The sequence below is a fragment of the Bos mutus genome, chromosome 19 (genome assembly GCF_027580195.1).
Source record: "Bos mutus isolate GX-2022 chromosome 19, NWIPB_WYAK_1.1, whole genome shotgun sequence".
Lineage (NCBI taxonomy): Eukaryota > Metazoa > Chordata > Mammalia > Artiodactyla > Bovidae > Bos > Bos mutus.
The window spans coordinates 6866990-6879692 of NC_091635.1; the positions used below are offsets into that span (position 1 = coordinate 6866990).

General features: G+C 46.5%; 1 protein-coding gene and 1 non-coding gene across 4 annotated transcripts; one reads left to right on the forward strand and one right to left on the reverse strand.

Moving 5' to 3' along the window:
• The first annotated feature begins 33 nt into the window (after positions 1–33).
• On the forward strand, positions 34–106 carry TRNAR-CCU (transfer RNA arginine (anticodon CCU)). The gene has a single exon. It is a non-coding gene; the product is annotated as a tRNA-Arg (tRNA).
• A 7677-nt stretch (positions 107–7783) lies between these two features.
• On the reverse strand, positions 7784–12611 carry ATP5PD (ATP synthase peripheral stalk subunit d). Of its 3 annotated transcripts, XM_014482241.2 has the most exons (7): positions 12492–12510; positions 11472–11560; positions 10949–11078; positions 10579–10675; positions 9087–9158; positions 8134–8196; positions 7784–7983 (listed from the first exon to the last, which is right to left on the reverse strand). In XM_014482241.2, the coding sequence occupies exons 3-7, from the start codon at positions 11068–11070 to the stop codon at positions 7852–7854; spliced, it is 486 nt and encodes a 161-aa protein (XP_014337727.1). In that variant the 5' UTR covers positions 11071–11078; positions 11472–11560; positions 12492–12510; the 3' UTR covers positions 7784–7851. The 3 variants fall into 3 exon arrangements, with proteins under 3 accessions (XP_014337727.1, XP_005907997.1, XP_070245150.1); XM_005907935.3 differs by lacking the exon at positions 11472–11560 and having other exon boundaries at positions 12492–12611; XM_070389049.1 differs by lacking the exon at positions 12492–12510 and having other exon boundaries at positions 11461–11530.
• Positions 12612–12703: the final 92 nt, after the last annotated feature.

The window sequence follows — 12703 nt, forward strand, 5'->3', positions numbered from 1 at the left end:
AAGAGACAAGTGATCGAGCGCCATTTTCGCGAAGCCCCAGTGGCCTAATGGATAAGGCACTGGCCTCCTAAGCCAGGGATTGTGGGTTCGAGTCCCATCTGGGGTGGGGGTGGATCGACCACCGAACGTTCTTCTTTACATCCCTTCACGACCACCAGATGGCAAGTTTTTCTCCTTCCTTCTGAGACCGTTTTCGTGTTTGTGGATGCCACTTTGCCGTTTCATTTTGATCGAGCCTGACTCTACTCTGAGAGGTAGACTGATACGAGGGCAAATGGTTCCCCATTTCGTGTTGCCTCTCTGGGTTGACGTCTGAACAGTCACGTGGCGAAAGGGCTCCGCCAGCTACGAATCCCTGTGCAAAAGAAGCGAGCTTGTTCAGTGCGAGTCCATCTTTGTGAAATTAAAAGCAGACCACGCAGTAGCAACCCCGTCCCTCCCTGCCCCCCGGAGCCCCCAGCTGGAGACAGGCAGGCCGGGTCGGGGTGGGCGCTGACCAGCTCCGTGCCCTTCGTTTGAGAGCGCGCCCGCCAGTGCCCTGTGCTGCGGCGAGAAGGGGTGCAAGGACGCTTGTGTTGGCACGCTCCTTGGACAGTGGGGCGACAACGGCCAGTCTCTTGTGTGCACCCAGGTCCCATGGGTAAAAGATGACCCTGCTCGCATTGGGTGATCGCAGCGCTGTTTAAAAAGGGATTAACAGATAAACAAGGTCTTCCTGCTTAGCACAGGGAACTAGATTCAATATCCTATGATAAACATAATGGAAAAGAATATGAAAAAGGATTGTTCTGGCACTCAACAGAGTATTCTAGAGTCCTCTGCCTCTTTCTAAGCTTCTAGGATTACCAGCTGGAATGCCAAGTGTCTGATAGTAAGGGTGGTGTGAGAGGGGCAGGTAGCAACTTGCTATGGCCACAACCAGGGGAGGAGAACAAAGTACCCAGAGGACCCTGGAGTAAGCAAATTGCATTTGATCTCGTGGGCAGAGGGTTTTAAGCAGAGGAATAAGATAACTATATTCGCATTTTGAAAAGATCCCCTTGGCAGCACCTTAATAAATGAATTAAAGACAACACTGTAAATCAACTATGCTATGCTCTGCTAAGTCACTTCAGTCGTGTCCGACTCTGTGCGACCCCAGAGACGGCAGCCCACCAGGCTCCCCCGTCCCTGGGATTCTCCAGGCAAGAACACTGGAGTGGGTTGCCATTTCCTTTTCTAGTGCGTGAAAGTGAAAAGTGAAAGTGAAGTCGCTCAGTAGTTTCCGACTCTTAGCGACCCCATGGATTGCAGCCTAACAGGCTCCTCCGTCCATGGGATTTTCCAAGCAAGAGTACTGGAGTGGGGTGCCATTGCCTTCTCCGGTAAATCAACTATACTCCTATATATATATGTATATTTTAAGAAGGAATTAGAGGCAGGTGAGAGTACAGGCAGGGAGACCTCTTAGGGAGAGACTGTGATTCAGGGAAGAAATGACCAAACCATGAATGGAGGCTCTAGCAGGTCCGTGAACGATCTTTGCCTGAATAAACTACAGTTGACCCTGGATCAATTTAGGGATTAGGGCTGCCGACCCTTCTCAGTCAAATAATCTTGAGTAACTTTACACTCTGCTCTCTGCACCCGCAGGTTCAACTGACCTCAGATGGTATAGTTCTGTAGTATGTACTTAAAAAAAAAAAAATCCACATATAAATGGTCCCAATCAGTTCCAACTTGTGTTAAGGGTCAACTGTACTTCATTAGGGAGAAGGCAATGGCACCCCACTCCAGTACTGTTGCCCGGAAAATCCCGTGGATGGAGGAGCCTGGTAGGCTGCAGTCCATGGGGTCGTTAAGAGTCAGACACGACTGAGCGACTTCACTTTCACTTTCCACTTTCATGCATTGGAAAAGGAAATGGCAACCCACTCCAGTGTTCTTGCCTGGAGAAGTCCATGGACAGGGAAGCCTGGTAGGCTGCAGTCCATGGGGTCGCACAGAGTCGGACACGAATGAAGTGACTTAGCAGCAGCAGCAGCAGTACTTCATTAGGGATTACAAAATAGCAATTTTCCCAATGTTACTTTTCTTTCCACATTTATTAACTGGAATACTTTGTAAAGGACTTTTGTCATTAACTAGGTCTATTAGTTTATCCTGAAATACTTTTGTTTAAATTAAGACACGATCAGATCAGATCAGGTCAGATCAGTCCCTCAGTCGTGTCTGACTCTGTGACCCCATGAATCGCAGCACACTAGGCCTCCCTGTCCATCACCAACTCCTGGAGTTCACTCAGACTCACGTCCATTGAGTCAGTGATGCCATCCAGCCATCTCATCCTCTGTCGTCCCCTTCTCCTCCTGCCCCCAATCCCTCCCAGCATCAGAGTCTTTTCCAATGAGTCAACTCTTTGCATGAGGTGGCCAAAGTACTGGAGTTTCAGCTTTAGCATCATTCCTTCCAAAGAAATCCCAGGGCTGATCTCCTTCAGAATAGACTGGTTGGATCTCCTTGCAGTCCAAGGGACTCTCAAGAGTCTTCTCCAACACCACACTTCAAAAGCATCAATTCTTCGGCGCTCAGCCTTCTTCACAGTCCAACTCTCACATCCATACATGACCACAGGAAAAACCATAGCCTTGACTAGACGGACCTTTGTTGGCAAAGTAATGTCTCTGCTTTTGAATATGCTATCTAGGTTGGTCATAACTTTCCTTCCAAGGAGTAAGCACCTCTTAATTTCATGGCTGCAGTCACCATCTGCAGTGATTTTGGAGCCCAAAAAATAAAGTCTGACACTGTTTCCACTGTTTCCCCATCTATTTCCCGTGAAGTGATAGGACCGGATGCCATGATCTTCATTTTCTGAATGTTGAGCTTTAAGCCAACTTTTTTACTCTCCACTTTCACTTTCATCAAGAGGCTTTTGAGTTCCTCTTCACTTTCTGCCATAACGTGGTATCATCTGCATATCTGAGGTTATTGATACTTCTCCCGGCAATCTTGATTCCAGCTTGTGTTTCTTCCAGTCCAGCGTTTCTCATGATGTACTCTGCATGTAAGTTAAATAAACAGGGTGACAATATACAGCCTTGACGAACTCCTTTTCCTATTTGGAGCCAGTCTGTTGTTCCATGTCCAGTTCTAACTGTTGCTTCCTGACCTGCATACGGGTTTCTCAAGAGGCAGGTCAGATGGTCTGGTATTCCCATCTCTTTCAGAATTTTCCACAGTTTATTGTGATCCACACAGTCAAAGGCTTTGGCATAGTCAATAAAGCAGAAATAGATGTTTTTCTGGAACTCTCTTGCTTTTTCCATGATCCAGCGGATGTTGGCAATTTGATCTCTGGTTCCTCTGCCTTTTCTAAAACCAGCTTGAACATCAGGAAGTTCACGGTTCACGTATTGGAGACTTTTGAGCCTTACTAGAGTGTGAGATGAGTGCAATTGTGCGGTAGGTCGAGCATTCTTTGGCATTGGCTTTCTTTGGGATTAGAATGAAAACTGACCTTTTCCAGTCCTGTGGCCACTGCTGAGTTTTCCAAATGTGCTGGCATATTGAGTGCAGCACTTTCACAGCATCATCTTTCAGGATTTGGAATAGCTCCACTGGAATTCCATCACCTCCACTAGCTTTGTTCGTAGTGATGCTTTCTAAGGCCAACTTGACTTCACATTCCAGGATGTCTGGCTCTAGGTCAGTGATCACACCATCGTGATTATCTGGGTCGTGAAGATCTTTTTTGTACAGTTCTTCTGTGTATTCTTGCCATCTCTTCTTAATATCTTCTGCTTCTGTTAGGTCCATACCATTTCTGTTCTTTATCGAGCTCATCTTTGCATGAAATGTTCCTTTGGTATCTCTGATTTTCTTGAAGAGATCTCTAGTCTTTCCCATTCTGTTGTTTTCCTCTATTTCTTTGCATTGATCACTGAGGAAGGCTTTCTTATCTCTTCTTGCTATTCTTTGGAACTCTGCATTCAGATGTTTATATCTTTCCTTTTCTCCTTTGCTTTTCGCTTCTTTTCACAGCTACTTGTAAGGCCTCCCCAGACAGCCATTTTGCTTTTTTGCATTTCTTTTCCATGGGGATGGTCTTGATCCCTGTCTCCTGTACAGTGTCACAAACCTCCATCCATAGTTCATCAGGCACTCTATCTATCAGATCTAGGCCCTCAAATCTATTTCTCACTTCCACTGTATAATCATAAGGGATTTGATTTAGGTCATACCCGAATGGTCTAGTGGTTTTCCCTACTTTCTTCAATTTAAGTCTGAATTTGGCAAAAGGAGTTCATGGTCTGAGCCACAGTCAGCTCCTGGTCTTGTTTTTGCTGACTGTATAGAGCTTCTCCATCTTTGGCTGCAAAGAATATAATCAATCTGATTTCGGTGTTGACCATCTGGTGATGTCCATGTATAGAGCCTTCTCTTGTGTTGTTGGAAGAGCGTGTTTGTTATGACCAGTGCATTTTCTTGGCAAAACTCTATCAGTCTTTGCCCTGCTTCATTCCGTATTCCAAGGCCAAATTTCCCTGTTCCTCCAGGTGTTTCTTGACTTTCTACTTTTGCATTCCAGTACCCTATAATGAAAAGGACACCTTTTTTGGGTGTTAGTTCTAAAAGGTCTTATAGGTCTTCATAGAACCATTCAACTTCAGCTTCTTCAGCGTTACTGGTTGGGGCACAGACTTGGATTACTGTGATATTGAATGGTTTGCCTTGGAAACAAACAGAGATCATTCTGTCGTTTTTGAGATTGCATCCAAGTACTGCATTTCGGACTCTTTTGTTGACCATGATGGCTACTCCATTTCTTCTGAGGGATTCCTGCCCGCAGTAGTAGATATAATGGTCATCTGAGTTAAATTCACCCATTCCAGTCCATTTCAGTTCGCTGATTCCTAGAATGTCGACGTTCACTCTTGCCATCTCTTGTTTGACCACTTCCAATTTGCCTTGATTCATGGACCTGACATTCCAGGTTCCTATGCAATATTGCTCTTTACAGCATCAGACCTTGCTTCTATCACCAGTCACATCCACAGCTGGGTATTGTTTTTGCTTTGGCTCCATCCTTTCATTCTTTCTGGAGTTATTTCTCCACTGATCTCCAGTAGCATATTGGGCACCTACTGACCTGGGGAGTTTCTCTTTCAGTATCCTATCATTTTGCCTTTTCATACTGTTCATGGGGTTCTCAAGGCAAGAATACTGAAATGGTTTGCCATTCCCTTCTCCACTGGACCACATTCTGTCAAATCTGTCCACCATGACCCGCCCATCTTGGGTGGCCCCACAGGCATGGCTTAGTTTCATTGAGTTAGACAAGGCTGTGGTCCTAGTGTGATTAGATTGACTAGTTTTCTGTGAGTATAGTTTCAGTGTGTTTGCCCTCTGATGCCCTCTTGCAACACCTACCGTCTTACTTGGGTTTCTCTTACCTTGGGCGTGGGTATCTCTTCACGGCTGCTCCAGCAAAGTGCAGCCATTTCTCCTTACCTCGGATGAGGGGTATCTCCTCACCGCCGCCCCTTCCTGACCTTCAATGTGGGATAGCTCCTCTAGGCCCTCCTGCACCCGCGCAGCCACGGCTCCTTGGACATGGGGTTGGTCCTCCCGGCCGCCACCCTTGGCCTGATAAATGCATATTTTTCCAATGCCAGTTTTTAGAATAAGGAGTTGAAACCCTTGATATAGCCCATCTATCCATTTTTCAACTCTCTCCCTCTTTTTTTTTTTTGCCACACCTTGGCTTCCAAGATTTTAGCTCCTGGACCAGGGATTGAACCCTGCTGGGCAGTGAAAGCACTGAATCCTGACCATTGAACCTCCAAGGAAGGTCCTAACTTTTTAAGGATGAACAGCTTGTACCTGGATTTTGAATTGACCCAGTTAGAAACTTTCCCTTTTAATAGAGGTATTTACTGATTCGCAATTACCCTAAGTGTGTTTGGTTCTGTGTTTATGCTACTTATGTTTTGCTTAACTGTTGCCATGTAGGAAGTACATCTCTCTAGTGATCTGAAAAGCACAATCTTATTTTACTAGTGATAATTTTTCATGTAAAATCAATGCATGCTCAATGCAAAAACTTCAAACAATTCAGGATATAAAACCTCAAAGTGTGCCCCCCCCCCCCCCGCCCCCAACTCCCGCCATGCTTCATAAATGCCTGGGACTGAGATAATGTTAGTTTTTCACTCGTTTCTCACTGTAAGTCTTCTGACGCCTTCCCTCAAATGCTAGGGACCCCTCCATTAATTTTTGGTCTTGCCACAAGGGATCTTAGTTCCCCAACCCGGATCCAACCCACGTCGCCTGCAGTGGAAATGCAGGGTCTTAACCATGGACAACCAGGGAAATCACAGGGACTCCTCTCCCATTGTCACAAAAGTTTCACAGGCCTTTCATTGATTCTTCCCTTCCTGGTTCTAACCACGCTCCAAAAGATTCCGTTTTCACTTTTCTGCATCCCTAGATCTTCAACTGGATGGCTGGGTGCCAATGCAATGATTCACAGCGGTGGGGAGGGAGCATGTGGTACTTGTTTTGTGCATGAAAGGCCTTCTGTGGAGCTTGACTGCTGAACGTCACGGATCATGACTGAAGCCGCCCTAAGTGGAACACGCCTTGCCCCCCGGTTTCATTTTACCTTCAGCCCAGCCCCTGCCCTATAAATTAGGGGTGACGTGCCCCAAGGTCTATTCAGCTTATGTCCTTTAAGACATTACTTCCTTGAGGGTTATCAGCCACTGTTGATCTCCTCCCATACATCTGCAATCTCTGGCAGAAATGTCACAAAATTGTTGAAATGTGTCTTTTCCTCAGTAGGTTTTTTCCAACAGGATTTAAACCACATCAAGTCGGATGCCTTTGCTTAGATTGCTTTCTTACTGAGAAGCTTCCCAGATTATCTCATTTCATTCTTATTACAATCCTGATGTTTGTAAATGAGGAAAGGAAAAGTCTGGAGATGGCAGATTAATCTAGAACCAGCAATTAAATGGTCAAGGGCAGGTGTAAGCAGTAGGCATACAAGCTCCTCTGACTTCAAGGACAACAGAACTTTCCCCACCATCTCATCTTACTTTAAACTGCCTGTATTTCCTGGCAGTGCTCAGGCATCCTGCAAGGAATTCTGCTATAATAAAAAATAAATCCTGCTATAATAATTGTTTAGTCACTAAGTCATGGTTTTTCCAGTAGTCATGGACGGATGTGAGACTTGGACCATAAAGAAGGCTGAGCGCCGAAGAAAGGATGCTTTTGAACTGTGATGCTGGAGGACTCTTGAGAGTCCCTTGGACTGCAAGGAGATCCAACCAGTCCATCCTAAAGGATATCAGTCCAGAATATTTATCAGGAGGATTGATGCTGAAGCTCCAATACTTTGGCCACCTGATGCAAAGAGCCGACTCATGGAAAAGACCCTGATGCTGGGAAAGACTGAAGGCAAGTGAAGTGGAGAAGCTGGTGGTAGAGGATGAGATGGTTAGATAGCATCATTGATTCAATGAATATGAATTTGAGCAAACTCCTGGAGATAGTGAAAGACAGGGAAACTGGATGTGCTGCAGTCCGTGAGGTTGCAGAGGGTCGGACAGGACTGAGCTCCTGCACAACCACCACCGCAGCCTTGGGCCTCAGTAACTTGCTTCCTACACATCCTCACCACTAGCCGACCACACACACCTGTGGGCACACCTTTCCAGTCCAACAAAAGCTCTGCTCCCAGTGAGGTCACCCGAGTTTTAATTATCTCAACCACAAAGGAGCAGACACACACAGCACCATGTAATTATTTTTAATGTCCAGAGTTTATAATTCCAGGGCCAGAGCTGTCTCCTGAACTCGAGCTTATAAGGTCTCAATTGGCCTGTGAGGCCAGTAGGGGTACTTCTTCTTGTCTAATTTGGTTTCTGGGAAGACTTCATTCAAGTCCTCAATGGTCATCTGATCAAATGGAATTATGTTCCTCATCTTCTCCAGCTGAAAAAAGAGGGGAAATGTGTCAAAATAAAAAGGGTTGCAGAGATACAAAAAAAGAATCCGAGACAGGTGACTGCTGCTAGGTGAAGGACACGTGGCTGTGAAAGGAGAGAAAACAGATTACAAGCAAAGGCCAAGGCTCATCCTTACCTCTTTCTCATATTCCTGAATCCTGGTCTTTGACTGAGTCAAAAACTCAGCACAACTTTTCACCTTTAAGAGAAGGGAGAAATTCTGCTTTGAAACCAACCTGTACCTTCCCAACCCTGAGCCTCCCAAGGTATGAGGAGTCCCGGACCGCCCCCCACCCCCACCCCCGCCGCCCCACTGCTTTCCCACACTCTGTGGAGAGGAGGTGGGCTCCTCTGACTACTTGGGGGATTCTGCTTTAGGGGGCAAACTGCAGCTCTCCCCAACACCCACAAAGAAGCCCGTTCAGGAGAACCAGCTTAAGGCGGCAGGCCCAGGGTTCTTCAGTGAGTTATTCGCCTAGGCAACCTACAAACGCCTGCATCACCCGGGCCAGCCGAATGGCCAGGACAAGCCACTGACCACCCAGTCAGACTTCTCCTTGGTGGAGCCACCTGGGTTCCAACACTGGGCTTTTAGTACTTTCAAGCAAAGGGGTATTTGACTACTCACTACCGTGTATAATTTTCCTGCCCAGTTTCAGCTCCTTGATTGTTTTTAACGGCCATGTTGAGGTATAACTGCCATACAATAAAACGCACATATTTAAAGACTACTACTTGATAGGGGTTGATATACGCATCCACCTGCGGAACCGTCACCACAGTGAAGACCGTTTCATATTTATCACCCCCTCCACCCCAACCCCAGGCAACCACTGATGTGCTGGTCACCAGAGGTTTACCTGAGTTTGTTTATCGTTTTCCAGCAGTGGAGTCATGCAGTGTGTACTCCTTTGCTGGATTCTTTCACTCACATAATTATCCTAAGGCTCATCTGTATACTGCATTCATTAACAGTTCATCCCTTTTTAGCGATCCTTTAAATTCCCTCCACCTTAACCTTACTAGTAAGAAACAGAACTGTCAGGAATTAAGAGAATTTTAGAATAAGTAAGGGCCTCAACTACTTACATCTTCTTTTTCTTCAGCATCCACCTGGGCAGTATATTTATCCTCTGGTATAGGAACCTTCAGGGCATTAAACTACAAACACAGGAATAACGAACTGTTGTTAATATCACCAGGAGTCCCCCCCAAAAGGACTCAAAAGCTGCTAATTGTAATAGATCATATAAAAACACATTCTCCATTCCAGGCGGTAAGAGCAGGCATCTGGGGCATTCTATTGGAAAGAGTATTAGACTGGCAATGGGAGCTCAAGGTTCCACTGCCTCATCACCAGCTGGAGACCTTGGACAATTCTCTCATTACAATGAGCTTCAGTTTCTTCACTTGATAAAGAGAGGCAGACTGATGGCCTCAAAGAACCCTGCGGTTCCAAAGTAATTCTGATTTCTCTTTTTTTAATTTTATTTATTTTGGCTGTGCCACACAGCACGTAGGATCTTAGTTCCCTGACCACGGATGGTTACCTGTGCCCCTTGCAGTGGAAAAGCGGAGTCCAAACCACTGGACCACTAGGGAAGTCCCCTGATTTCTCTGTGAAAAGAAACCCTAGTGGACAGGTAGCAGAAGTCATATTTGCATAACAGAGATGGATGAGACCTTCTCCCTAGACGACGGCTTAGTGTCTTGGCCCTGGCACTGAGCGCTGTTCCTAGCAGAGTGGGCCCTCAATAACTATCTGCTGAATGAACAAGCAAATCGTGGATAATCAAATTTAACATCAGAATATAGGTGGGCGAGGGCTTCCCTGGTGGTTCAGTAATAAAGAGTCCACCTGGTGATGCAGGGGACACAGGTTCGATCCCTGATCTAGGAAGATCCCACAAGCGGTGGAACAACTAAACCCGGGCACAACTATCGAGCCTGTGCTCTAGAGCCAGGGAGCCACAGCTACTGAGCATACGTGCTGCAGGTACTGAAGCCCTCACACCCCAGAGCTAGGGAAGCCGCCACAGTAAGAAGCCTGCGCGCCATAACTAAGAGAGCGAACCCCTGCTCACCGCAACCAGAGAAAAGCCCACGCAGCAACAGAGACCCAGCACAGTCAAAAACTAAGTTATAAAAAGAAGAAGAAAGATAGGTGATCGAGAGACCACAGCTACAAGGGACAATAAAAAAGCAGAGGAAAACAGTAAAAGAGTAGGAGAAAATGTCAGCTTGATTTAAAAGGAGACAGGTGGGGAGTGCAGAGGAAGCCAGGCAGAAACACCCAACTCAACAGCCCTCTGGCTCTCGGATTAAGACTCTGTTATACCGTTTTCTTAGGTAAGAAACCTGCTGAATGAGGAGGCCCTGAGTTCTCCGCACCTACTTACCATTTTAAATCTGTCATCACAAGACCTTTGGCTGCACCCATCTCTCCTGAGCCTCCCTTGGGATCTGGGTGTTAACACCACACCTCTTTCCTCACTGTCATCCCGTGTAACTGTCCACGGTCCTGCTCCCCCACCCACAGCCATGTTAACAAGACCAGAGCTTTAGCTGCCTGAAGGCTCACCTTCTTCTCAAAGTCATCCACCAAGCCAGCCTTTGCCACGTTGGCCTTGTAGTAAGCCCAGTCGATGGCAGGTGGCTTCTCAGGCAGAGTAGCCAACCTGCTCACACAGAAAAGCAAAAGTTAGGACTGTTCCACGAGCAAGAGGAAATTCACACAGCAATTTCCCTATTCTTCATTCCTATGGCCTGGAGCTATCGCCACACTCTTCCCTAGGAGGGAGATCATAGGAATGCAAAAAAATAATAATAATAATTCACTAGTGTTTAGAAAATGCATGAATTTCTTTCTGCCAGAAGAACATCAGAATTCATATATTTTGTTTCCACATGAAATCACAAGTCCAGAGGCTCCCTCTCAGCAAGGTACTGACCTGGAGGTTAGGGTCTCATTCCAGGACTTCAAGGAGTTAGCCACGGCCTTCTGGTTCCGAGGGATGATCTCCCCAAAAGCTACCCAGTCAATGGTTTTTAGAGCAAGTTTCCGTCCAGCCATCTTGAGATCTTGGAAAATACAACAGGTCAGATCAAAACAGGGCTCTTGGAGAGAATCCTATGAAGGGCATCGCAGAAGTATTCAAGTTTTAAGAAATAGATCAGCATCATATGAGTGGGTATATCTGTCAACTAAAGGAATTAGGATGACAGTATCAGAAGAGGACACTTTAGTTTTTAAAATTCAAGATGTACAACCTGGCATATATTCTAGATGGTATACCCTCTCTTCCCCATCTCCTAATTTATCCTTAAAAGTCCAGTTATTAAAAAAAAGAAAAAATCCAGTTATCCAGTGTTTGCACTCCATGTACCTTTGGAAACATTGCTAAAGCAATATTCATGCATTACATAAAAGTTAGTAATTTAAAAACACTTCCACTCAGCCTACATTTTACTCACTGATTCTCCAGTGCACAGAACCTGACACATATTCACATTTCAACAAGGCTTAGTTAAATAGAGCAGACGCTGGAACGAAATTTCCTCACCTGAAAAATGGGGATAATAAGCCCTCTTAGCCAAAAAAAGGCTGTTAAAAATATCAAATATAACTGTGCACACCAATTTGCACTACAAACTTAAGGGGCTCTCTACCCACACCTTATTCATGCCTGGTGATCCCCTGCAGTGTTAGTACATACCCTGAGTATACTGGCAATACTCAGAAAAAAAAAATGTTTTCAATACATACGTGAATGTGAGAGAACATGGAAAGTGATCACAACCGTTAAAGATCTTTAAAAACTATGGGGTGGATCACAAAGGAGATGTGGGCCTTAAAAGAAAGAAGACACATGTCCAACATCTGCCTCTTCCTTTCACTCTCAAGACAGCTTATGTTCCCTGGAGTGAAGGTGAGGGGCGGGTGACCTTAAATACACCAGATAGAGTAAGTGCCCTTGCTGAGAGTTTTCCAAGCTCGGAAGCTTCGTAAATGGGTTTGTTGTCTTTTATTTACTGCTGAATCCCCAGCGCCTAGAACAGATCCTGAACACAGCAGGTGCTCAGTGAATATTTACTGAATCGGAAAATGAACCCTGCACTAGAGAAGCTCTGAAAGCTCCACACGCTCGAAAGCTGGAACCTTCAGAAGGGAAGCGCACAGCCCTCCAGCCTGCTGGCGTCACCAAGCAGGCTAAAACTACGTCCCGGCAACGTTTCCTCAGCCTCCAAACCGGACTCCTGAAGCCGCCAGGCTGGAGTCAGGCTGGACGAGAGAAAGGTTACTGGAAGCCCTAAAAGTCAAGAGGCCACAAACTGGCCTCTGCGGCCTCGCGCTAGAGGGAGAGGACAGGAACAGGGCGCGAAAGAGCAGCCGCGCGAAGCAGAGGAGAGACAAGGGTCGAGCCCAGGTATGCAGGAGCAGAGCAGAGAAACCCACTGTGTTCAGGTACGTGAGAGGCCCCCAAGCCCACTCACCTTCACCGACCCCGGGCGGCCCGCAGTCCACAGCAGCAGAGAACGGAAGTGGGTCACCGGAAGCTCTCCCCTCAGCCAATCCCAAGCCCAAGGGGGCGCGCCTTGTCTTGCGGTTCAGCGAATAGAGGTGAGGGCTGATTCAGGAAGTTCCGCCTCCGGGGGCGGGCGTAGCGCCTCCACAGCCCGGGGACGCGGACGCTGGTTGGGGGTGC